This window comes from Salvelinus alpinus, chromosome 8, assembly GCF_045679555.1.
Source record: "Salvelinus alpinus chromosome 8, SLU_Salpinus.1, whole genome shotgun sequence".
NCBI lineage: Eukaryota > Metazoa > Chordata > Actinopteri > Salmoniformes > Salmonidae > Salvelinus > Salvelinus alpinus.
In genome coordinates this window covers 25,639,666-25,667,039 of record NC_092093.1, presented here as the reverse complement: position 1 = coordinate 25,667,039, position 27,374 = coordinate 25,639,666, and the positions used below count along the sequence as shown (strand labels likewise).

The 27,374-nt window shown below is 41.9% G+C and overlaps 1 protein-coding gene across 1 annotated transcript in view; it reads left to right on the top strand.

The window, feature by feature from the left end:
- tulp4a (TUB like protein 4a) overlaps positions 1–27,374 on the top strand; it is a 59,742-nt gene that overhangs the window by 13,098 nt on the left and 19,270 nt on the right. Inside the window, 3 exon segments of the mRNA XM_071413114.1 lie at positions 12,206–12,334; positions 12,924–13,085; positions 23,095–23,275. Of these exon segments, the coding sequence (XP_071269215.1) occupies positions 12,206–12,334; positions 12,924–13,085; positions 23,095–23,275 (472 nt within the window).

Sequence of the window (27,374 nt, the reverse complement as noted above, 5' to 3'; positions counted from 1 at the left end):
AAAAGCCCCCACTTTGGAGCCAGTCGGTCACATCATTGTGGAGCTGCTGATCTGCATGAAGTGTGTGCGTGCGTGCCACTGGCGATGTACTTTGCTGGACATGCTAGCTGTTTTCGGCGGTGCATCATCACTTCAAACGCATTCCGTTTAATTTAGATTTTTGCGGGGTGTGGAGGAAAATAAGGTGGGTCATACGTTAAACAGTAATTCTACTTTGTCCAGCTTAAGCACAGGCAAAATCCTAGAGGAAAACCTTGTTCATTCTGCTTTCCAACAGACACGGAGACATTCACCTTTCAACAGGACAATAACCTAAAACATAAGCCCAAATGCTCAGTGTTGCTGAGTGGCCTAGTTACAGTTGACTTAAATCTGCTTCAAAATCTATGGCAAGACTTGAAAATAGCTCTCTAGGAACCAACTTGGTAGAGCTTGAAGAATAAAAAAAATTAAACAATGTATAAATATTGTACAATCCAGGTGTGCAAAGCTCTTAGACTTACCCAGAAAGACAGCTGTATTCGCTGCCAATGTTGATTCTAACATGTATTGATTCAGGGGATTGAATACTTAGCTAATCAAGCTATTAATTTTGTTTAAGTTGTATTTATTTTTTTATCTGTAGATCATTGACAAAAAATGAGAAATACATTTTAACCCCACCTTGTAACACCAACCAATTTGGAAAAAGTAAAGGGGTGTGAATACTTTCTGTAGGCACTGTATGTGGCGTGATGCACTTTACAGGGACCACTTTTGGCTCGTGAGTCAGTGCTACTTTCAGAACTACTGGCTAAAAAGTATGCAAAAGTATTGGAGAATCTCTTTAAGCTGGCAGGAGAGGAGAGGCTGCAGGAGAGCTCAGTGGCCCCACCTACACACCTATTGTTAGATTTAAGAATATGAGTGTCTGAAGAAGTCATGTCAAGGTAATGGCAAAGTCGTCATGTTTTTCCCACCTCCTAGATTTAACGTTTGTTTATTTACCCTAAGCTAGGGGGGCGGAGAGAAGTAGAGGTGGGAGTGGAGAGGGGGATAGAGGGCCACGGAGTGGGAGATAATTATGAAAGGTTATAAGAGTAGGTGTTAGAAGAGGGAGGTGCTGAGGGCGAGAAAGGGGAAGAGAGTCTGTTTGCAGGCCAGAGAAAAAGCATCAAGATCCAGGGATGAGACACTTGCTCTGGAGATTGCATCAGTTGTGGCTTGAGCACAGGCTCTGTCACTTCAAAGAGAGGGAGTGAGGGAGATGGAAGTAGAAGTCTGTGCAGGGCAGTTTCTGTGAGAGAGGGAGAAACCAAGATAGTGATAGTTGAAGGGAGATGTAAAACAGACACACAGGGAGATGTAAAGGGGTAGATAATGTGATTATAAACCTTATTTTGCTTTATTTCTATTGGGCTGTCTCATGTGTATGCTAGGTCCTCAGTCCTCTCATATCAGCTTGATTTTGGGATGTTCCATGTCCACCTCATTGAGTGTCATCATGGGATGTGTTTATTATGGAGTAAGATGGATTCATCTAATCTGTTCTAACACTACCATCTTCACTGCAAATCCATGTTGAACCAAAACAAAAAGCCCAGATTAGTACAAATAGACAAGACCGTAAAACAGCTTATTATTAGCAGCGACACTCTGTCTGCTTTGAGACTAATTTTAAAACACAATTCAAAAGAAGCAGCGCCTTTATTGTGGGAGTGTCTGTATTTTAATATAAAAATGATAAAAATAGATGTTATGACTGTCAATCTAATTTCAATGTAGCAGTAGGCCTATAATCCCAATGGGAGTCCTATCAGTCCTTCTGATGACAACACAGCCTTGGCTTTTTGTTCTATTTTGTGTGTGTTTTGTGTTTTATCTTATGTAGGAACCTTAACAGTGCCAATCTCAAGGGGACCGTTTTACTTTTGGTGCTAAAAATAAGAAATTAGAAAAAAATCCTTTGTGGGCCGTCACTGCAGACTCCGAAATGAAGGTTTATGGAGGCACACCAGGCTGCAAGGTGTGTGTTAACTTTGTGGCATTTGAAGTGTGACACCATCTCAAGCCCCTCTGCAGCAGTAGACAAGGTGCAGACACACACACTCACACACACCTCCCAGTACCCATGGGTTCAGTCTGGAGTCTGTTTTTCAACATGCCTGCCCTGAGCCCAGTGTTATGTAGTGTGATTGCATGTTTCAGACCGACCAAGCATTCTACAGAGAGACATACATGACCCTGGGGGCACTGTTACCTATACTACCAGACACTGGGGACACTGCTTCCTCTGCTACCTGTTTACCAGCCTCTTCACTGCACAAACTGGTCTTAGTTTACAGATCTGAGGTCATGGCAAAAACTGTCTACAGAATAATGCTGGTAACAGAATGTTTATATTTGCAACCTGAATAACCTCAGAACATCTCTCTCTCTCTGTGCCTTTGCCCTCTCTTCTTTAGCCTTTACTATGGTATGATACACTAGATGGGTCTAGTTCATACAGTCTTAATCGGTCCTAATGGATGCATGGTAGTGATGGGGAGGGAAAATTATATGATATATCGATATTTGAGGCAGATGTATTGATAAAACAAAAGTTGTATATATATATTTTTATACTATAGCTAGCTGGCGCTAGACGACTGTACCTGCTCCAAAACGACGGTATTTTTCATTCTATAGCTTGTTCTCCATCTTCTTTTTAAATAGTTAGCCAACATGTTTTCAGCACTTTTTTCTGCTGCTTTTTCCATGACATAGCTTTCAGTTGGTTAGTCTATGATCCCTTATTGATGTCACTTGTTAAATCCACTTCAATCAGTGTAGATGAAGAAGAGAGGCGATAGGTTAAAGAAGGATTTTTAAGCCTTCAGACAATTGAGACATGGATTGTGTATGTGTCATTCAGAGGGTGAATGGGAAAGCCAAAAGATTGAAGTGCCTTTTGAATGGGGTAGGGTAGAGGGTGCCAGACGTACTGGTTTCTGTCAAGAACTGCAATGCTGCTGGGTTTTTCCACGCTCAACAGATTCCCGTGTGTCTCAAGAATGGTCCACCACCCAAAGGATATCCAGCCAACTTGACACAACTGAGTTAACATGGGCCAGCATCCCTGTAAAACGCTTTCGACACCTTGTAGAGTCCATGCCCCAACGAATTGAGGCTGTTCTGAGGGAAAAAGGTTGTGCAACTCAATATTAGGAAGGTGTTCCAAAACAATATGTTTGGAACATCAAATTGCAATAAAATAACAGTATCGAATCACAATACATATCATATTGCCATCTAAGTATTGTGATAGTATCGTATTGTGAGGTCTCTGGCAGTACCCTGCTTTAAATCAAGGTTTATATCTGCATACAGTCATACCATTTCATATTGCGGGCATAGACTTGGCTGCTTTTCAGACTTTAGGGGGGTTTATGTCTCTAGCTCTGCCTATCTTTTCTTTCATGCTTCTCTCTCGGTTTCTACCTGCTTTCTGTGACTTTCTTGTAGCACCCCATTCATGTTCCTCTGACACCCCTCTCTCCTGCTTACTGCCCCCTCCTTCTCTTTCCTCCCATAATCTGTCTTCCTCTTTCCGGCAGCTCTCCCCTCATGTCTTTTGAGCACCCCTCTCTTTTCTACATCCCTCTAGGGTTGGGCGATATTAGACATGATAGACATCAGTTGTAGACGGTGACGACATCATGAATTGGCAGGTGATGGTGACAGACGGTGGTTTAGCCTATTTGAACTTGGTAGCGCACAAGTGACGTTCCGAGTAATTTGCCTATTCCTATTTGCTGTAGCCTATTTCAATAAATATGTTTTAATATAGCCTACAGAACACAAGAGAGGAATGTAGGCCAGACAGAGGGGAGAAGCCCACCAAAGCAGCGCAAAATGTCCAGTCAGAAAGATATTGTTTCTCTCTCTGTCTGATGCATGGGCATTAGGCTATAGCCTAAACCTTATAAGTATTTATTTTTATGTAGCCTATGTTCCCTTCTCTCCTTCATTTGATATGAATATGACTGAAGGCTGCGCTTCATTGTTTTATGAATAGCTTTCTACAGATCAAACAAGGAATGTAACGGCATTCCATCTCAAAGTAATTTGAATAGCCTAAAAAGTTAAGTAGCCAGAGCAATAAAAATGAGACAAATCAAACAATATCAAAAGCTGATAGAATTTTAATTTTTTTACAAGTTTAAGCTTAAGAAAGAAATGATCCATGCGAGGGTGAAAGCCAAATGGCCAATAACCCATCCTCATTACTCCTACTGGCCTATCATACTAGCTTTAAGACATGTTGAAGTTATGAACAGTAGCATATTTCCAAAATATTCTAGCCTATGAAGGTGTTGTCATAAAGTTGCATTAGATTTCGCGCTGTAGCCCAACTGTCGTTTTAGCTGAGTCTTTGTTAATTATTGTTATTCTTTTCACCAACAATTTTTTTGGGGTGGGCAGTGGCCAATGGGGTTGAAAGAATCATATATCTCACAATGTTTTATGGGTACATAATCACAATAGGAGAAAAGTTGACATCGCCCAACCCTACATGCCTCTACCTCTCTGTTTTCACTCCAGAGCCTCTTCAGGAAGGAAGAGAGTGAGTGACCCTGGCTTCAGTGGCATGTCCTGTGTTTGGTGTCACAGGCCAGCGTGCTTAGTGACCGCTTTAGCTGCTAATCTATCCCTGGAGAGGACGTTGTTATGCAATTCACATTCGTCTCTTCTCAGGTGCAGGGATATGTGTGTGTGAAGGGGGTCTTGCCCGCCTATGCAGTGATAGCGGAAACCCTGCCAACTCCATGGTAAAACCAGGCAAATCCCACTAGTCTGCGAGTGGCTACTCTAATCATCCTAACCTTCCATTAGGACCAGTCATCTGTGTCATATTATCAGATATCGATATTTAATAAAACCCCTACTCAAAGCTCCATCTTCCCATAAAATATCTCCATACCTACCCCGAAGTCCTGTCCTGGTGTCTGGCCGCAAATCACCCCCCCTCCGCGCCCCTGCGTTGGTCCTAGCGCAGCGTTTTTCTCTAATTGAGTTCCGGGTCTGATTTAATGTCACGTCAGACCCTGAGACAGAGGAGAGCTGGAGTTGGGGGAAAGGAGGAGTGTGTGTGTGTGTGTCCCTCTCCATGTCTGCTCTGTCTGTATTCTGTAAGACGCTTGACTGCGTCTTTACTTTTATAGTGTGCTGGCTGATTCAGGCGGTCTGTCCTTAGTTCCCATCACAGAGAGGGTCACTGAGGAGAACGCTCTTCTGTCACTGAGTTACAAGGTATTGGACAACCACCTCTTTAACATGGTTTGTCTTTGTTGTGCAGTGCATGTCTTTTTTGCTGTGTGTAGGCCTAAATATTGCCCAGATGGGTGCTGATTGTAATTATCTAAATGTTGCTGAAAACCTGAACAGGATGTTAACACATGCCCAGAGAGTTGGATCTGATATAGGATCAGCTTACGCTCCCCCAATCCTAATAATGACCATCAGGGGCAAAAACATTATACTGATATTAGATCAGCTCCTAAGGGCAATGACATCTTCCCACCCCCTTTTTTTGACCTCAGAACAGCCTCAATTTGTCAGGGCATGGACTCTACACGGTGTCGAAAGCGTTCCACAGAGATGCTGGCCCATGTGCCTCCAATACTTCCCACAGTTGTGTCCAGTTGGCTGGATGTCCTTTGTGTGGTGGACCACTCTTGATACACACGGGAAACTTAAGTGAAAAACCTAGCTGTGTTTCAGTTCTTGACACAAGCCGGTGCCCCTGGCACCTACTACCATACCCAGTTAAAAAGCACCTACATTTTGTGTCTTGCCCATTCACCCTCTGAATGGCACACATACACAATCCATATCTCAACTGTCTCAAGGCTTAAAAATCCTTCTTTACCCTGTCTCCTCCCCTTTATCTACACTGATTTGAAGTGGCTTTAACAGGTGACATCAATAATGGATCATCGCTTTCACCTGGTCAGTCTGTCATGGAAAGAGCAGGTGTTCTTAATGTTTTGTACACTCAGTGTACTCCATTTGGCACAGCTGGGTAAGTTTGTTCTCACTTTGTTCTAAGATGCCTTTTTGCACATCAGCAGAACCTGCCCTCATTTCCATTTCCCTGTATAAAGAACACTCCCCTCCACCTTGAGAACCTTGGATCCAGCAGACCTTTGTCCACACTCCTCTCCTCTACTGGTTGTACCAGTCATAGAAATAGAATGAATAGGACGGCTTGGAACCTCTAACCCTGGCAACTTGAATGGGAATGCCTGTTCTATTCATTGTATTTCTACGGTACAAGTGTCCTCTCCCCTTCTGCTGACTGGGCTGCTTGGGCTATGCATGGTACAGTTGTCCCTTTATTTGATTTGCCACCTCAGTGAGGCTGGCCGGGTCCTCCGTGGGTCCCTGCTGGTTCTCTGCTGGGTCCCTGAGTCACAGGCAGGGGCCATTCAGGGTCCAGGGCCACAATAACACTCACTGCCAGCCTGCCAATTGTCAGCTGCTGCTGCCAACTTTCCAGGTAAAAGTGGTCAATGGCCTGCAGTTGTCAGGATATTAGTGTTAAGGGGATTTGAACTTAGCGCCTCTCTGTTACCTGAATGCCATTATTAGTGGGAGAGGCAAAGTGTTTTTTATTTAATGTTTTTATATTTTGTGAACAGACTTATTGAATGTTAGCTACTGTGAGCTTCAAAAGTATTGGGACAGTGACATTTTTTGTTTTGGCGCTGTACTGCAGCACTTGAAATTATACACAGTCTGTACTTTAACCTCATAGACAGTCATCTTTCATTTGAGGGTTTCTTTCATCCATATCGAGTGAACCTTTTGACAAATTACCGCACTTTTTGTACATAGACCTCCCGTTTTTAAGAATAATGTTTCGAGACACTTCTACATTTTAATGTGGATACTGCCATGATTACGGATAATCTGGAAGGAATTGTGATTAATGAGTGAGACATTTATAGACGAACAAATATCATACCGCCAAGACAGGCTGATTTCTCACCATTACAATAACAAGGGAAGTTAGCATTTTTGGGGGGGGTATGATATTTATACTAAACTTTTGACAACTTTAATACACTTGAATTTGTCATATTACTTTTGTTCCCTTAAAATGGGGGGGGACTATATACAGAAAGTGCTGTAATTTCGAAACAGTTAAATACCCTCAAATTATAGCAGACATTCTGCACTTTAACCTCAGTCATTGTATCATTTCAAATCCAAAGTGTACAGAGCCAAAACAACAACGTGTCACTGTCACAATACTTTTGGCGCTCACTGTATATATCCTAGTAGTAATATTCATATTATGTGGCTGTACATTGGTAGAGTATGCCCATTCCTGCCCTTTAAATGAGAATCCTTGTAAGGGCCCCGGGACAGGTTAAAGTTAGGCTACTATGCTGGTTTAGCCTGTATCTGGGGCTGTCCTGTATTAGTGTGCTGTTTCCCTGGGCCCTGTGAGTTCTGTAGCTGCCAAGTCTGATCCTGTCTGTCTCCATATGACGTCTGATCCCCTAAATCGCTGCGTCACGGTGCGGTCCAGGCACTCAGCTGTCCCCCTCGGGCCGCCTGACCAGCTCACACTAATCCCCCCCCCAGCCCCACACAGGGCTAAATACGCACACTCACGCTCTCCCCTATTGTGTGTGTGTGTATACAGTACCAGTCAAAAGTTTGGACCTACTCATTCAAGGGTTTTTCTTTATTTTGACTTTTCTACATTGTAGAATAATAGTGAAGACATCAAAACTATGAATTAACACATATGGAATCATGTAGTAACCAAAAAAGTGTTAAACAAATCAAAATATATTATGTTTTAGTTTCATCAAAGTAGCCTCCCTTTGCCTTGACAGCTTTGTACAATCGTGGCATTCTCTCAACTAGCTTCATGAGGAATTATTTTCCAATAGTCTTGAAGGAGTTCCCACATGCTGAGCACTTGTTGGCTGCTTTTCATTCACTCTGCGGTCCAACTCATCCCAAACCATCTCAATTGGGTTGAGGCCAGGTCATCTGATGCAGCACTCCATCACTCTCCTTGGTCAAATAGCCCTTACACAGCCTGGAGGTGTGTTTGGGGTCATTGTCCTGTTGAAAAACAAATTATGGTCCCACTAAGCACAAACCAGATGGGATGGCATATCGCTGCAGAATGCTGTGGTAGCCATGCTGGTTAAGTGTGCCAGACAGTGTCACCAGCAAGCACCCCCACACATCACACCACCTCTTCCATGCTTCACGGTGGGAACCACACATACGGCGGTTGGAACCAAAAATCTCAAATTTGGACTAATCGAACCAAAGGACAGATTTCCACCTGTCTAATGTGCATTGCTCGTGTTTCTTGGCCCAAGCAAGTCTCTTAACTTCTCACGAGTCAGCAACCCTGATCCGGTAGCACCCCCCAACTCACCCCACTGATTAGCACAGATAGCATAGCGTCACAAGTAACTTGTAGCATCTAAATATCATTAAATCACAAGTCCAAGACACCAGATGAAAGATACAGGTCTTGTGAATAAAGCCACCATTTCAGATTTTTAAAATGTTTTACAGGGAAGACAGAATATGTAAATCTATTAGCTAACCACGTTAGCGGAGGACACGATATTTTTACCAGGCAGATTCGGCTAGGCGCCCACGTCCAGTTCACATGCACAACAGATATGATATAAAATCGTAAATTGGGTCTTACTATGGCTGATCTTTCATCAGAATGTTGATCAAAGTGTCCTTTGTCAAGATGAGTCGTTGGTTCCGTTCAGAAATGTTCTTTTCCCACTGCATTTAGCACAGGTACCGGCCGAGTGGCACGAATTTCTCAAACGTAAATACAATCCGACAACGGTACACCGAAAAACCCCCGGAAAATTCAAATAATCTGATTAAACTATATTGAAAAAACATACATTACGATGATATGGTCACATGTATCAAACAAAATTCGACACGGAGATAGTTTGCATACATAACGCCAGCAAAACAGTACACCAACGCAGCTCAAATTCGAGCGATTCAGTAAACCGGAAGTTGTCGGTCACGCCAAAGAATTGGGTCCTATTTCACGTCAGTCCCAGATAAACAAAGAATTTCTCCTCTGACGTCATCTTGACAACCAGAGGAAGGAGAACGAGGTGTGTTTCTGGTCATAGGGGGCACGACCATATATAGGCAGAGCTTTGAAGCCAGCATAACACATCTTGATTTTATGTTCTTGGTCATGGAAAGTGCTGTTGAATGACTTCTGTATCACTCAGAGACAAAATTGAAACGGATTTAGAAACTAGAGATTGTCTTCTTTCCAATGGTATGATTCATATGCATATAGTAAGAGCAATGATTGAATAAGAGGCAGTTTAATCTGTAGAGCAAATTATGCTAAAGCGAAAATATTACCTCCAGTATTCTCAAGAGGTTAATATTGGTGTCCTTTAGTAGTGGTCTCTTTACAGAAATTTGACCATGAAGGCCTGATTCACGCAGTCTCCTCTGAACAGTTGATGTTGTGAAGCATGTATTTGGGATGCATTTATTTGGGTTGCAATTTCTGAGGCTGGTAACTAATGAAATTATCTTCTGCAGCAGAGGTAACTCTGGGTATTCCTTTCCTGTGGCGGTCCTCATGAGAGCCAGATTCATCATATCGCTTGGTTTTTGCGACTGCTCTTGAAGAAACTTTCAAAGTTCTTGAAATGTTCCGGATTGTCTTAAAGTAAGGATGGACTGTCGTTTCTCTTTGCTTATTTGAGCTGTTCTTTCCACAATATGGACTTGGTCTTTCACCAAATAGAGCTATTTTCTGTAACGCATTAAGAAGGAAAGAAATTCCACATTCACTTTTAACAAGGCACACATGCTAATTGAAATGTATTCCATGACGCTTTTTGAGAGAATGCCAGGAGTGTGCAAAGCTGTCATCAAGGCAAAGGGAGGCTACTTTGAAGAATCTAAAACATAAAATATATTTTGATTTGTTTAACACTTTTTTGGTTACTACATGATTCCATATGTGTTAATTCATAGTTTTGATGTCTTCAATATTTTACTACAATGTAGAAAACAGTAAAACTAAAGAAACCATTGAATGAGTAGGTGTCCAAACTTTTGTCTGTTACTGTATATGTGTGGGTGTGTAACCAAAGCTGTTATCAAGATCTCTGTATTTGTATTTCCTCCCCATCTAATCAAGGGGTACAGGCCTGTGCCCCTGACTACTGCAGTAATAGATTGTATAATGCAGGCCGACATACGTTTCACTCCAGTGAGGTTGTAGACGGTGCAGTGGCAGCAGGCTATAGGCCAAAATAAAATGGTTGGACTAGTCTTTAGAAAAACAGTCTGGTTATTTATTTTTTCATCCCTTGTCTGTGTAGTCTGGTCATGCCTCTACAAAGTGTCATCATCACGGTGAAAACCTAATGAGCTTTCTTTGCCTGCCCTGAGGCCCCCACATCACCTGGTGACTTTGTAGCCTGATGATGGATAGGGGTCCTTTCAGCTGTGTGTGAATGGCCTGCCCTACAGAGACCTATCATTATAAGGACCTACAGTTCTATCTCCAGCCCTAAAGCAGCAGGCCTGGTCTCATTGTGCTGTGGCTCCCCTGTGGGTGTGTACTGGGGACAGGCCTATAGTACTGCAGGAGGATTTATGTCAGAGTGAGTGGGTGGGAGAGCACTGTAAATCTAGCGTAGTGGACCCCTTATTACTCAGGCTTTAGACTGTGAGGAGAGGCTGTAGAAGGGATGGGTGTTCAGATGCTCACCTTTTGTGCCCAGCTGGAGGTGGAGATGATGGGTTTATGTATGTACAAATAGATACTAACAACACTGTGTTTGGGAGGGCTAATGACAGCTGGTGAATACATCCTTTTTGAAGGTGTGTTTGACTGAGTACAGTGCATTTGCTTGGACAGGAACTTAATCTGCACATTGTGTAGATCTGTTTTATAATTTTGCCTATCTTGTCTCTCAGTTGTATCTGAGCGGAGGTCATGACCCCAGAACAGGTTATGTTTTCAACTCTGACCTGTGTACACAGTGTGTTCTAGTGAAAGTGGTTCCTGTGCTATTTTGGAGTGCAGAGAGTGATGGAGAGAGAGAGAGAGAGCCTAGCGGGGTAATCTAGGTCTGAGCCCATAGGGGAGCTGATCTGATGGGCGTGCAGTCAGTGTAAGCCCTGATAAAGCCTGTTTGTACACGTGTGTGTGTTTTCCACGTGCTTTGGGTCTGTGGAGAGGTGCACCAAGCATGGGATTATACCTCTGGGAATAGGCAGTCACGCTACAGAAGACCAGACAAACAGGGAGTGAGAATGGGAGATTGAGGTAGGGAAAGAAGTGTGTTTTAGATGCATTGAGAGAGCGAGGGAGGATGGCAGAAAGTGGGTGATGCGGAGGCAGATGAAGAGAGTAAGAGAAACAGACTAGAGGGAGAGAAAGACAAGGATTAGAATGAGACCAAAGCAGACGCGCCATCGGTCGCACGTTCACCAACCCTCCTCCTCCTCAGAGTTACTACCTAAAGGTCAGAGCCGTGACGCAGATACAGTGCCGTACGACTCCGTCTATTCAGTGACATCTGGGTCAGTGCAAAAGCCCATATATCTGCGAGTCACTGTTGCCAGTGGGATCATCCATTTTGACTCTGTGGTCATCAAGCTGCACCGCTCCTACTCACGTCTACTAACGCTCTCATACTCGCTCCATCTCTTTCTTTCTCGCTCTGTCTTTCTCTCTCCCTCAAACTCTTCCCCCTTTCTGTGAGCGCTTCAGCCAAAGTAGCTAATCAGGCCCCACTCCATCATCATCACCCTCCCATCCTTCAGCCCTCTCTCCAGATTGAGTGAAGTTCTGGATGGGGGCAGGTGGGGTGCAAATGGTCCCTCTTGCTTAGAGTGTTCATGAGTATGGAGTATAACTTGAGAGTTAGCTTGTTGAAGCGTTTTAAAGAAGACAGACACTGAAGTTGTTCTGCCTCGCTCTGCTTCTGAGTGGCTCAGCATGATGAAAGGAAGTGGAAATTGATAAAAACTCATTATCTAAGACACTCAGGATATTAGGACTTGTTTTACGTCACTGGTGAAATTAGACTAACACACTTTCTGATTTATTTTATTCCAGTGGCTCTCTGGCGAAATGGTGCTCATGTAATTCTGAGTTCTCCTGTCTTGTGGTGTGTGTCTCAAGGTGGTGCTGGTGCGATGGAATGAGCCCTTTCAGAAGCTGGCCACTTGTGACACAGACGGAGGGATCTTTGTGTGGATCCAGTACGAGGGCCGCTGGTCTGTGGAGCTGGTCAACGATCGCGGGGCTCAGGTGGGATACACTATGGGCCAGTTTCCTGGACACAGAATAAGCCTAGTCCTGGTCTAAAATGGTACCCTATTCTCAAATAGGGGCCATTGGTAGTGTACTATATAGGGCAGTGTTTCCCCATCTCCAGTTCTCCAGTACCCCCAACAGAACACGTTTTTGTTGTAGCCCTGGAAAAGCTCACCTGATTCTACTCATTGAGGGCTTGATGACAAGTTGAATCGGGTGTGCTTGTCTGGGCCTACAACAAAATGTGTGCTTATATTTTATGTCATTTAGCAGATGCTCTTATCCAGAGGAACTTACAGGAGCAATTGTGGTTAAGTGCCTTGCTCAAGGGCACATCAACAGATTATTCAACTAGTCGGCTTCGGGATTCGAACGCTCTTAACCACTAGGCTACCTGCCGTTGCTAGGCTACCTTCTATTGGGGGTACTCGAGGACTAGATTTGGAAAACACTGATATAGGGAATAGGGTCCTATTTCAGATGCAGCCCTGTGCTAAAAAGCATGGTCAATGGAAATTCTTCATTGAGTACAGTATCTGACCTGTCCTCTCTGCAACCCCCCCCCCCTCCCCTTTTCCTGTAGGTGAGTGACTTCACCTGGTCTCATGACGGTACCCAGGCTCTCATCTCTTACCGTGATGGCTTTGTCCTGGTGGGCTCGGTCAGCGGCCAGAGACACTGGTCATCAGAGATCAACCTGGAGAGCCAGATCACCTGTGGTATCTGGACCCCCGATGACCAGCAGGTAACTAGTGTGGTGGCATATTTCTGCTTTACCAAATGAGGAGAGTTACAAACTTCACACATCAGTCAGAGTTATACTTAACTACATCTTTACTAATAAGAGCTTTGCAATAGCTTTTTTGACTTTCAATGATGCGCTATCTCTAATGAACCATTGAAAGTACCAACAGAAAAGTACAAAGATCTTTTATAGTCAAGATGCACCCCTCTCAACCTAAATGACGAACCACAGATCTTAGGAACAGTTCACAAAGGTTAAGATTTGTATGAAAGATATCTATAAAACATAGCAGACAGTTACTGCTGTGTCAACAGTTTTCATTGTAAAGACCAGTGTCTGGCCCTCCTACTCCAAACTGGAACCATCTCTCCCTGGTACGGTATAGAACAGAACCATTAGCTCATGTTCTCTGGAATGCTCTTTAGGTTTTATGACCCAAAGACATCGTAAATCTCCTCTGTCACTGTTATCTCATAGAGGCCCATTTTGAGTAGAACACACATGCAATAGTTAACAGAATATTCTATTCTGTCGAATAAAACAACCATTATAATGCAATACAAGCATTATAACATAATCTTGCATTTTTCCACGACATTTCCCCCATTTTGAGAATCTTCTAAACTTAAAAGAATATTACAGAATTTAAGAACATTCATTCACATAGAAAATACATATATTCTACATAAACCAAAAATCACAAAACAATAACTCATTGCATGGGATTCCTGCACATGACCAGCTTCTACAACACTAACTCAGCCTCATTCCAAGAAACTCAGCACTGTCTCTTATTTCAATCCCCAACACATTTTCTAAGCACTCTAGCAATTTGTCTGGGAAGGTTATGATCCACAGTCACCTGCACGAACCCACGAAGAAAAACAAAAAATACATACAGTTTATGAGATTCAAAGCTATAATTTCCATAGACGGTGAAAAGCACATGTTTAATGCATAATGCAGTGCATGCAACAATGGAGTTTAATAAAATAAGCTTTAGTTATCTATCACACTCCAATGGATCAGAATAGTATGTTGGAAATTACTATTTCCATTCCAGAAACTAAAATTAGCATATCTTGTTGTCCAAATCCAGGTAAAGACTCCTAGTTAAAATAAAATGTATCCTCTTGGTGCCTAATGAACATGACCCAAGATAAGCATCATGATTACACTATTTATAAGGCAATGCCTAGAGATCAAATAGATTAGGATCATTTTCACTCTCCAGATCAGAGTTCACCCATCTCCATTCACCATGGCATGCTTATAATAGTTTCAACATCTTTAGTTCATAACAACAATCCTTCAGTTTTAAAAATCATTCCATTTCCAAATAAAATCATAGTTAGAACCCAGTTAATTATCCAACCAAAATTTAGAATGACATTGCTCAGTGATTTCAAACTCAAAGTAAAAAAACTCAATTTAACACACATTGGCAGAATGTACATTTATATTAACATCCAGAATAATTATTCCATAATTCTACTATTAACATTTTCATCACGATTATAATACAGATCAGTATCTCAATGCATTCTTAATCTAAATTACTATAATTGTATGTGGTGTCGACCTCTACAATCAACCTGATACCCCAAAAGTCTAAACACATTTTTTTTTTTTCACCGTTGACCAACCCCCTCCTTCAGGCACTGATTCTTCTGGCGTCCTTTTCGTTCTTCTTCAGATAGCTTTACAGTTCAAAGTGGATGGTACATGATAATGTCCCAATTTCAATGTTTCACCTTAGACACCATCACCTTTACCACCCATTATGTCTTGTACATTCATCAACCAGTATACCAGCAACATAAGAGAAGTTTAGAACATATTTCTCTCCATGCTCACTCCACATGGACTCCTCTCACACTCCTGAGAGAAACATGAGAGAAAAGCAGTTGATAGCTTAGATCGGATACTGTACACCGATTTCTGGCTCGGCTCCTTTCTCTCGGTAGAAGTGGTTCGGACAAGGCCTTATTCAACGCCTTTGTCACTTTTCTTCAGCCAGTTAGAGGGGGTTTTGAGGTACACACACTGTTCGGTCCAATTATCTCTTCCATGCATTAAGTCTGTCACTTTTCACGATAACCTCGAAAGAACAGATCAGAACAACAGTTTAGTTCAGTTCATTAACTACATGATAAATTATTACTTTTACCAATTATTCTTAATACAAATGTCTAAACATATGTTAAAGAGAATAACAACACATTCTATTGAAACTATTCTTTCAAATTGGCTTATACTCCCCATCACACTGTCAACTCCATCGTAGAGCCAAAGGATCAGGAAGTTAGACCTATAACCCATCGGGAATAGAACAGAACAAACAACACAACAATACACTCCTTCACATATCACTCAAGGTGTGTAAACTTCAATCCAAAACCTCAAAGAACTGAATCCAAAACCTCAAAGGACTGTATCCTCCCCCATTTTTAACACATAACTCTCCATGAGAGTAATGTATAAAACAACACTACTACTGGTCAAAAGATAAAACAACATTTCAAATAACCTAATCAAATTAAAATCACTACTCTGAAAAACTCCACAAAGAAAAATGATTTTACCCATATGGTCATAGGAAAATAGACTTAAAGCAGACTACCCTTAGTCAAAGGCAATGACCTCTCCTTCACATTGGTCCAAATTACAAATATGGCTAAGAACTATAAAAGAACTCCACAATAATTATCAATTTCACGAATTACCTTGAAATCAGTATTACAAATGACCTTAAATTCATTATCCAAATGGCTTTCCAATGAGGGTGATCAAGCCACAATGAAAAGTCATGATACGGGTCATAGGTCATACAAACCCTTCAAAGAAGTGTTTCTTACTATATTAGACAAATAAAAAAAATTTAAATAGTCAAACATTTCCTACATGTTGTATCCCAGGTTCCCAGAACATTCCTTTATCAAAAGAATTCACATGTTTAATTAAAACTCAGAAGAAAAAAAATTCCATGTGCATGTGTGCCCCTTTAAGATACCTTAGCACTAAGTGAAATGGAAAACTCTCCAAACCCAAAGGAAATTTAAAAAAATCAAACATAGTATTTTAAAAACACCAACATATAGTCATAACAAATGTGTGTGTGTGTGGGGGGGGGGGGGTGTATTTGCAAACCGTAAGGTAAGAACAAACAAAACATTTCCAGGCCTTTTCAATGTGGTAGTTTACGGCCTCAATCTCACTCACTCTCCCCAAGATTATAGTCCCAGGAAACATTTCAAAGAGAGACAATGAAACACCCATTTTCCCAGAAAAAACACAAAATACTTCTTAGCATTCATTATACTACACCGATTCAGAAACCCAAAAGTTAACTTATAAACACAACCTAATAATAATGATAATTCCACTGTACCTCAAATCATTAGTTTTAATCTACATCAATGTATATGTATGCTTAATTGAACATACGATTATCCTGATATCATTACTATCTAAATGTAATTATTTTTTCCTCTGTTGCAAATGTAGTACATTTCTCAGCGAAGGAATCAGTGAAATTCAATCCTAGGCATTTAATAAAATGTTGTTTGAGACGTGTTCTCCCATGGCTCCTTTAACATACATACTTTAGGTAACTTCCATCCGTCCCGGAAGAAAGAATCCTACTCAAACACATCAGATAATACAATGTTTAATTAAGCAAAATCAACACCTAAAATAAACAGTAAACAATAAACAAACCCATAACCCCTTTCCAGCAATCTAATCATTTCAACCTGTTGATATGTTTAGTAAAAACGATCCTGATTTTTAACAAATCTAAAATCTTTCAAAAGTTGGCGCTGTCTCATCAGCGTAAAGATTAAAACTAACTTTTTTCCACTCATATCTACAATGTTTGGATTCACCAAAGGTCAATACTGTTCAGCTCGTACATTAATGATCTTCCTTCTGTCTGTACAGGGTCTGAAGTTCCAATGTATGCAGATGATACAGTGATAAATGCATGCAAATAACAAACAACAAGCTACACAAGAACTCACTACTGTAATGGTTCAGATGACAAAGTTGCTCAGGGACTCATGTTTGCATCTTAATAAATAAAAAAACACAGTCTGCATGTTCCTCACAAAGAAAACAACTGATGCCCCTGAGACAGATGTCTATGTATCAGGGGAAAAGCTCCAGGTGGTATCTGATGCCCCTGAGACAGATGTCTATGTATCAGGGGAAAAGCTCCAGGTGGTATCTGATGCCCCTGAGACAGATGTCTATGTATCAGGGGAAAAGCTCCAGGTGGTATCTGATGCCCCTGAGACAGATGTCTATGTATCAGGGGAAAAGCTCCAGGTGGTATCTGATGCCCTGAGACAGATGTCTATGTATCAGGGGAAAAGCTCCAGGTGGTATCTGATGCCCTGAGACAGATGTCTATGTATCAGGGGAAAAGCTCCAGGTGGTATCTGATGCTCTGAGACAGATGTCTATGTATCAGGGGAAAAGCTCCAGGTGGTATCTGATGCCCCTGAGACAGATGTCTATGTATCAGGGGAAAAGCTCCAGGTGGTATCTGATGCCCCTGAGACAGATGTCTATGTATCAGGGGAAAAGCTCCAGGTGGTATCTGATGCCCCTGAGACAGATGTCTATGTATCAGGGGAAAAGCTCCAGGTGGTATCTGATGCCCCTGAGACAGATGTCTATGTATCAGGGGAAAAGCTCCAGGTGGTATCTGATGCCCCTGAGACAGATGTCTATGTATCAGGGGAAAAGCTCCAGGTGGTATCTGATGCCCCTGAGACAGATGTCTATGTATCAGGGGAAGAGCTCCAGGTGGTATCTGATGCCCCTGAGACAGAGGTCTATGTATCAGGGGAAAAGCTCCAGGTGGTATCTGATGCCCTGAGACAGAGGTCTATGTATCAGGGGAAAAGCTCCAGGTGGTATCTGATGCCCTGAGACAGAGGTCTATGTATCAGGGGAAAAGCTCCAGGTGGTATCTGATGCCCTGAGACAGAGGTCTATGTATCAGGGGAAAAGCTCCAGGTGGTATCTGATGCCCTGAGACAGAGGTCTATGTATCAGGGGAAAAGCTCCAGGTGGTATCTGATGCCCTGAGACAGAGGTCTATGTATCAGGGGAAAAGCTCCAGGTGGTATCTGATGCCCTGAGACAGAGGTCTATGTATCAGGGGAAAAGCTCCAGGTGGTATCTGATTTTAAGAACCACGGCATCATACTTGATTCCAACCTCTCTTTTAAAAAGCAAATAAAAAAAGGTAACTCAAATAACCAAATTCAACCTAGCTAATTTCCAAAACATATGAAATTGTTTAACTACAGAGGTAACAAAACTATACTTCAAATCTATGATACTCCCCCACTTAACATACTACCTGACTAGTTTGGCCCAAGCTTGCTGTTCAACATTAAAACCCATTCAGTCTGTCTGCAAACAGGCTCTCAAAGTACTTGATAGGAAACCCAATAGCTATAGAAAGCATAAGCTCCTGAGTTGAAAAAATCTTATGCAATACACTGACGCCTATCTTGTATTCAATATTCTAAATGTCCAGGCTCCCCCTCCACTCAGTACTTTTGTTAAGCAGAAAACACAAACCTTATGGCAGCAGATCCACAAGATCCACCATGAGAGATGACTGTATAGTTCCCTTAAGGAAAAGCACCTTTAGTCAATCTGCTTTCAGTGTGAGAGCTTCCCATGTCTGGAATACCCTGCCATTAGACACACACAACTGTGATTAATGTGCACTGTCCCTGTAAAAATAAAAATTAACTCAAACTGCAATCCACTTTAATGACCTGACATTGTTCCACGTAATGGAAACAGATTATATTGTTAGAATACATTAACTTCCTGCTCAAATTCACTGGTGTTACCTAAACAATCAAACCAAGAATCAATAATCATCAGAATACATTATCACAAAATGTTTCCTTATTCACACCTGAATCACTTACAGCCCAACATATCCCAGCGCTCACAACCAACTCTCCTATTTTTTACCAGTGGGTAAAAATATAACCCCTGCTCAAACAACATTCTGCCTTACCTCTATCGTAAGATTAAAACCAAACTTTACAACTTACTCTTCTCTTTCGGCTTCACACTTATGAATTGTCCAAGACTTTAAAAATAACATGTACAGCGCCAAATTTATTCATTCGATTTAGGTAACTGTCTCTAAATTTAATACTAAACCAGCTATTAAAACGTTCAGTTTATATCTTAAACACTAGCGATCGTATCTTTCCAGGCAAAACATACCAATAGTTGAATTACAATCAGAAACTCAGATTTTAGTCAGTGCATTGGTGCATAGGCTGGGAAACGAACACGGGCATCCCATGTGGCAGGCTAGAATTCTACCACTGAACCACCAATGCTATTTAAATGACTAAGACTCCCTGCAAATAAACCCACTTTACAATTGTCTGTAGTCGTAAAATCAGGCACGTACTACCGAGACAATTCCCAGAAAATAGCCCTAATTTAAAGGTCCAAGCGTTACTCCGGCGATGATTCTCACATGCCAAATGAATAGATTAGCAGTCAAAGAGTAAAATCAACCTTTATTGACTAGGAAACAGATCTTGCGCATTTTAATAAAAGTAGATTGTTTTCTCATGCAACGTATTTCAATTACTTTACTACATCACATTAATCACGCAACGATAATTAGTTTGATGGATACCCTAGGCTTTGTACGACATAAGTTACGTTGAGATTCCATCTTAATTCGCTCTAACTTTATGAAAAATGGTTTATTCAATAAATCCAGCAACTCCTCTCATACTGGGAAGAAAAAATAAAACCGTTTCAGACCTTAAGGGCAGTTTTATTTCAAATGTTGTACCCAGACGGAGATAATCCAATAAGCATTTATAGTTACATCGTTAGGGTAAGATAACCAAAAGTGGACACACTCTAATCAGTTTCTAGAGCACAATTGCCCAGATTTTTTCCGACAGTTTAATAGTGCTTAAAAGCTCATCTTTATCAAATTATCCATTAAAGATACCAACTCAAAACCTAAATTGTATCTAATTATATTGTCAGCATTACTTTATCAAATCTCTAGTAATCGATTATGCACACATACAATTTATCATATTTTCATATATTCACAGAATCCATATAAAACGTAAGAAGTTCTTAGGTACTCACACAGAACTTTAAGGATCACCCACACAGGATTGGTCAGATACTCCCACAGAACTGGTCAGATACTCCCACAGAACTGGTCAGATGTCCACACAGAACATCAGAACATAATTGAAAGGTTACCCACACAGTCAACCTACCGCGCTCACACAGAACGCTCCTACAAAGATTACCCACACAGGATTTCACACTCTGTCTATATGTACAGGGAAACCCATAATGTAATCAAAATATTACCTAGTGGTTCCAAAACAAAATACTCACACTCCAGGCTGTGTAAGGGCTATTTGACCAAGAAGGAGAGTGCTGCATCAGATGACCTGGCCTCCAATCACTCGACCTCAACCAATTTGAGAAGGTTTGGGGTGAGTTGGACCGCAGAGTGAAGGAAAAGTAGCCAACAAGTGCTCAGAATATGTTGGAACTCCTTCAAGACTGTTGGAAAAGCTTTCCAGGTGAAGCTGATTGAGAGAATGCCAAGAGTGTGCAAAGCTGTCATCAACGCAAAGGCTGTCTACTTTGAAGAATCTAAAATATATTTTGATTTGTTTAACACTTTTGATATTGTTTATTATTACGGTAAGTACCCTAGATTAGAAAAGTTTGAAATGAAATACGTTTGCTAATATGGCTACAACCATCAAACTAGGAGTAGTAGTTTAAAGGATAATAAACTGATGCACTTTAATGTTATAACCGTATCGTTCTGTTTAACCTGTCTAGGACTGGCGGAACCCTGTTCCGCTAGCGGAACCCCTCGCCAACAGCCAATAAAATTGCAGGGCGCCAAATAATACAAATCAACAGAAATCTCATAAATCAAATTTCTCAAACATACAAGTATTAGGCACCATTTTAAAGATACAATTCTCGTTAATCCAGCCACAGTGTCTGATTTCAAAAATGCTTTGCAGCGAAAGCTCCACAAACGATTGTTAGGTCACCACCAAGTCACAGATAAACCCAGCCATTTTTCCCGCCAAAGAGAGGAGTCACAAAAAGCACAAATAGAGATAAAATTAATCACTAACCTTTGATGATCTTCATCAGATGACACTCATAGGACTTCATGTTACACAATACATGTATGTTTTGTTCGGTAAAGTTCATATTTATATCCAAAAATCTTATTTTACATTAGCGTGTTAGATTCAGTAGTTCCAAAACATGCAGTGATATTGCAGAGAGCCACATGAATTCACAGAAATACTCATAATAAATGTTGATGAAAATACAGCTATTATACATTAAACTTTAGATACACTTCTCCTTAATGCAACCGCTGTGTCAGATTTCAAAAAAACTTTACGGAAAAAGCATAATCTGAGAACGGCGCTCAGAGCACAAACCAGCCAGAGAAATATCCGCCATGTTGGGTAGTCAACATTATTCATAAATAGCATTAGAAATATTAACTTACCTTTTATGATCTTCATCAGAATGCACTCCCATGAATCGCAGTTCCAAAATAAATGCTTGTTTTGTTCGATAATATCCAATTATGTCCAATAGCTTCTTTTGTTAGGGCGTTTGGTAAACAATACAAAAGCGCGATCTGGTCCATTCGGACGAAACGTTCAAAAAGTTATATTACAGGTCGAAGAAACTTGTCAAACTAAGTATAGAATCAATCTTTAGGATGTTTTTATCATAAAAGTTCAATAATGTTCCAACCGGAGAATTCCATTGTCTGTAGAAATGCACTGGAACGAGAGCAACCTCTCAAGTGAAAGCGCGTGACTGAGAACGAGGCTGTAGGCAGACCCCTTAGTAAAACAGCTCCCATCCGGCCCCCCTTCACATGAGAAGCCTGAAACCACGTTCTAAAGATGGTTGACATCTAGTGGAAGACCTAGGAAGGGAAAAATATCCCATATCCCACTGTGTATTCGATAGGGGTGAGTTCTCAAACTACAAACCTCAGATTTCCCACTTCCTGTTTGGATTTTTTTCTCAGGTTTTTGCCTGCCATATGAGTTCTGTTATACTCACAGACATCATTCAAACCGTTTTAGAAACTTCAGAGTGTTTTCTATCCAATACTAATAATAATATGCATATATTAGCATCTGGGACTGAGTAGGAGGCAGTTCACTCTGGGCATGCTATTCATCCAAAAGTGAAAATGCTGCCCCCTATCCCAAACAAGTTAAGCAATAAGGCCCGAGGGTGTGTGGTATGTGGCCAATATACCACGGCCAAGGGCTGTTCTTATGCAGGACGCAGAGTGCCTGGATACAGCCCTTAGCCGTGGTATGTTGGCCATATACCACAAACCCCAGAGGTGGCTTATTGCTATTATAAACTGTTTACCAATGTAATTAGAGCAATAAAAATAAATGTTTTGTCATACCCGTGGTATACGGTTTGATATACCACGGCTGTCAGCCAATCAGCATTCAGGGCTTGAACCACCCAGTTTAGAATTATCGTTATTGCATCTATTCCGGCAATTTAGTACGACATGGATTTTTGGCCATGTTGCCCAGCTCCAAGTCAGACTCACTGCTCGTCTACATGATCTGTCTTAGGGAGGTGTTTTTTGTTGTTCTCTGTGCTCTTACACAGACAACAGCTCAGTTCGACAGTCAGCTCAGTTTAGTTTGTTGGAGAGTTTGTTTCTGTCTCTCCAGCTGATCATCTCTCTAGCGCTGCGCTTTCATTATTTTTAGTAGACAGAAATATCCTAGACTAGATTCTAGGACCTAGACACATGTCCATTGTTTGCTGTAACATATGGACAATAAAAGTTGTATTCTATTCCAGATTCTAGGACCAAGATGACTTAACCATTGGTGTCCCTCCCTGGTTCTGTGTAACTGTGTTGTCATCTCTCCCCCTGCAGGTATTGTTTGGTACTGCGGACGGCCAGGTGATCGTGATGGACTGCCACGGGCGCATGCTGGCCCACATCCTGCTGCACGAGTCAGACGGCATTGTCAGCATGTCATGGAACTACCCCAGCTTCCTGGTGGAGGACAGCAGCGAGAGCGACACAGACTCTGAAGACTACACACCACCACAAGGTACACTGCTCTTACAATCCTTACCCAATCTACGCCCCAGTTACACCCCTTAGGCCCTAACCCACACACCTTTACAGATACAGTCTACCCCCCTTCCCAAACCTGAAAGGCACAAATCCCCTCCCTCCAGAATCCTCTGTTTATTCCCCCCTTCAAGCTAAAGTAACAGGCAGCCTAGGGTCACAGCAGGCACTCTACTCTCAATCTGTTGTCTTCCTGTCTCCTCATCAGGGTTATGCTTTACTAATCTGGCAGGACATAAATACTAGTACACAGCATGAGAGATTAATCCGCCATAGAATACAATTTTAATCTGTAATAGGTTTAGGTTCGTTGATAAGACACAATGCCTGTTGGGAGCAGAATTCCAGGGAAGCGTTGGGTCCAGCTGGGTACCTCCCTCTGTGCAGATGAAAGCAGATGTGTGGCCATCTGTTCTCCTCTAATTTTTCCTCCTCTCTTTCTCAAATTTTACATTATATTTCTCCTCCAGTGACCTGCTATGCCCTGTTTTAAGAAAGGTCAAATGGGGTATGATTGAGAGAAGTGACCCTGAAGCAATATAACCCCAACTTCCAATTTTAGGAAACGTGTATGAAAAGTTTGACATGCTTCATAGTTTATTTATAGAATGTAACTTTTTAATTATTTGATCACATGCATGTCATTTGTGACACTCACTTCACATGCACACTGCTTTGCTGCTTTTTTCCCTGTGGGCCAACTAATTAACGGTAGGAAATGGGACCGTGATCATTGGACTGCATCGAGCTCAGTCTATTAAAGCAGTCCACTCCCAGACTGTGGGGGAGTAGGGGACAGGGACTCAAAAGGCCACTAAAAACAAACGAGTGTGACCGAGAGGAGGGAGGGAACAGATAGACGTAGAAAGAGGGAGGGATAGAGCAGAGTAAGGAGTGAGGAGAGTAGAGGACACAGTGGGCGCGGGGAGGACGTGTGTGACATTGGGCTGATCTTTGTCACAGGAAATTCTAATAGCTGACTTGGTTTTGGGGACGGTGGCGGACAGCTGTCAAAGTCACACATCACCGGACCCCTGGTTGTGCATCACACTGCCACCCTAGTGACCGCCAGTCTGGGCCTTTGTCATGGAAACTGATTTATGGATAATATGGCTCCAAATGTCATTTTTTATATGGTGGCTCAGTGCAGCCCTATCAAAAAACGAATGGAATTCTGAGTGAAGTTCCAAAACCCATAACCCCAACCATATGGCTTTCAGGTCACATAGAATTAAATGTTACCTTCAATTCAGTCTTTTCACTGCAGTCATTTACATGTGGCTCTGTGCCATGGCAAAATTATTGCCGCCACGTGGGGAAAAAATAAATATGCAACATTAAATATTTCTGCGACGGTACAATTTGAAGATGCTAGAACAGTCCACATTTACTTTTTGTCTGCAAACAAAACGAGTAATGAATAGAAAAATCAGACTACACTAGAGTAGAATAGCTTCTGTTTACCTATTTGGCTTGTATGTTATATGCGAGAGAAATATTCCTCTTGAGGCTCATTCAAGTTACGAGTGCCATAGGGAGGGAAACATGCATTCTAACAAGCAGTCAGTGCACAACAATTCTTACTATTGCGGGGGAAACAGACGTTTTAATGGCCTTTGTTAAAAAGAGGGGGATCTTCCAGCTTTCCATTCCTACTTTATGTATTTCTTAACTCCTAAATATGGGCGAACTGCACCATTTTAAACCTGGTGTTTTTAGCAGAGGCGTGGTTAAGCACATTACTGCTCTGCAATTCGCTGTGAGTGCATAGGGGAGAGTGAGGCTAAATGCAACCCGGGTAACTTGGTGTAGAATGCCACCCTACCTAAATATATATATATATTTTTTTAAGTAACTTAAAAAATTGTGACGAGACATATTATATTTCTTTGTTGAGCAAGAGTAGTGGCAACCAGGGAAAGTGTTGTGGGGGAAAATTGTGACATGGAAGTAGTTTCTGTGAGAAGTACAGGCATGGGGCGTGTTACCCCGTGTTTTTTGGGACATTCAATTCATCAATAGGATGCTAACCAGTTATAATAAACTCAGCAAAAACAGAACCGTCCTCTCACTGTCAACTGCGTTTATTTTCAGCAAACTTAACGTGTAAATATTTGTATGAACATAAGAATCTTCAACTGAGACAGAAAATGTAATAACGTGTCCCTGAACAGAGGGAGGGGGGTCAAAATCAGAAGTAACAGTCAGTATCTGGTGTGGCCACCAGCTACATTAAGTACTGCAGTGCATCTCCTCCTCATGGACTGCACCATATTTGCCAGTTCTTGCTGTGAGATGTTACCCCACTCTTCCACCAAGGCACCTGCAAGTTCCCGGACATTTCTGGAGGGAATGGCCCTAGCCCTGACCCTCCGATCCAACAGGTCCCAGATCCAACAGGTTCCAGACGTGCTCAATGGGATTGAGATCCGGGCTCTTCGCTGGCCATGGCAGAACATTGACATTCCTGTCTTGCAGAAAATCACGCACAGAACGAGCAGTATGGCTGGTGGCATTGTCATGCTGGAGGGTCATGTCAGGATGAGCCTGCAGGAAGGGTACCACATGAGGGAGGAGGATGTCTTCCCTGTAACGCACAGCGTTGCGATTGCCTGCAATGACAACAAGCTCAGTCCGATGATGCTGTGACACACCGCCCCAGACCATGACGGACCCTCCACCTCCAAATCAATCCCGCTCCAGAGTACAGGCCTCGGTGTAACGCTCATTCCTTCGACGATAAACGCGAATCTGACCATCGCCCCCTGGTGAGACAAAACCGTGACTCGTCAGTGAAGAGCACTTTTTGCCAGTTCTGTCTGGTCCAGCGACGGTGGGTTTGTGCACATAGGCGACGTTGTTGCCGGTGATGTCTGGTGAGGACCTGCCTTACAACAGGCCTAAAAGCCCTCAGTCCAGCCTTTCTCAGCCTATTGCGGACAGTCTGAGCACTGATGGAGAGATTGTGCGTTCCTGGTGTAACTCGGGTAGTTGTTGTTGCCATCCTGTACCTGTCCCGAAGGTGTGATATTCGTGCTGTGCAGGTGTTGTTACACGTGGTCTGCCACTGCGAGGACTATCAGCTGTCCGTCCTGTCTCCCTGTAGCGCTGTCTTAGGCGTCTCACAGTACGGACATTGCAATTTATTTCCCTGGCCACATCTGCAGTCCTCATGCCTCCTTGCAGCATGCCTAAGGCATGTTCACGCAGATGAGCAGGGACCCTGGGCATCTTTCTTTTGGTGTTTTTCAGAGTCAGTAGAAAGGCCTCTTTAGTGTCATAAGTTTTCAGAACTGTGACCTTAATTGCCTACCGTCTGTAAGCTGTTCGTGTCTTAACGACCGTTCCACAGATGCATGTTCATTAATTGTTTATGGTTCATTGAACAAGCATGGGAAACAGTTTTTAAACCCTTTACAATGAAAATCTGTGAAGTTATTTGGATGTTTATGAATTATATTTGAAAGACAGGGTCCTGAAAAGGGGGAGTTTTTCTTTTTTTGCTGAGTTTATAACATTTAGGATCTACCTAATGATTAGCCCATTAGGGTAAATGCAAAAATTGGCAACCCCATGCTTCAGCCTATTTATTTCTAGCCACTATGCTGCATCAGATGAGCTACAGGTAATAATGTTTATTGCTAATAGCATACCTGATAATATGGACCATGCAAAGGCTATGTGCGTGGTCCAATATGTAAATCATTTTACCAATATAGCTAGGTTTCCATCCAATTTGCGACAGATTTTTATGCGAATATTCGATAATCTGCGTTAAACAATATGTACATTTTCCCACCAGGGATGTGTTTCTATCAAACCTACTTTTTGAGGATAAATGGCTGTGCGTGATCAGGTAGTGCACATAAAAATAACTTGCCATTAAATTCCCATATACCGAATGGAAAAATACAAGTTAAATCGCATTTTCAACTCTTCAGATGGTTTTGTCAGGAAAAACTGTTGCTTTATATAACTAATGTGCTACTCTGGTCTTGGCTCATGCTCTCTAGCCAACAGCTCACAGATACTGTGTGGGTAGGCTACCTACATTATGAGATTATTGCTAACAGTGA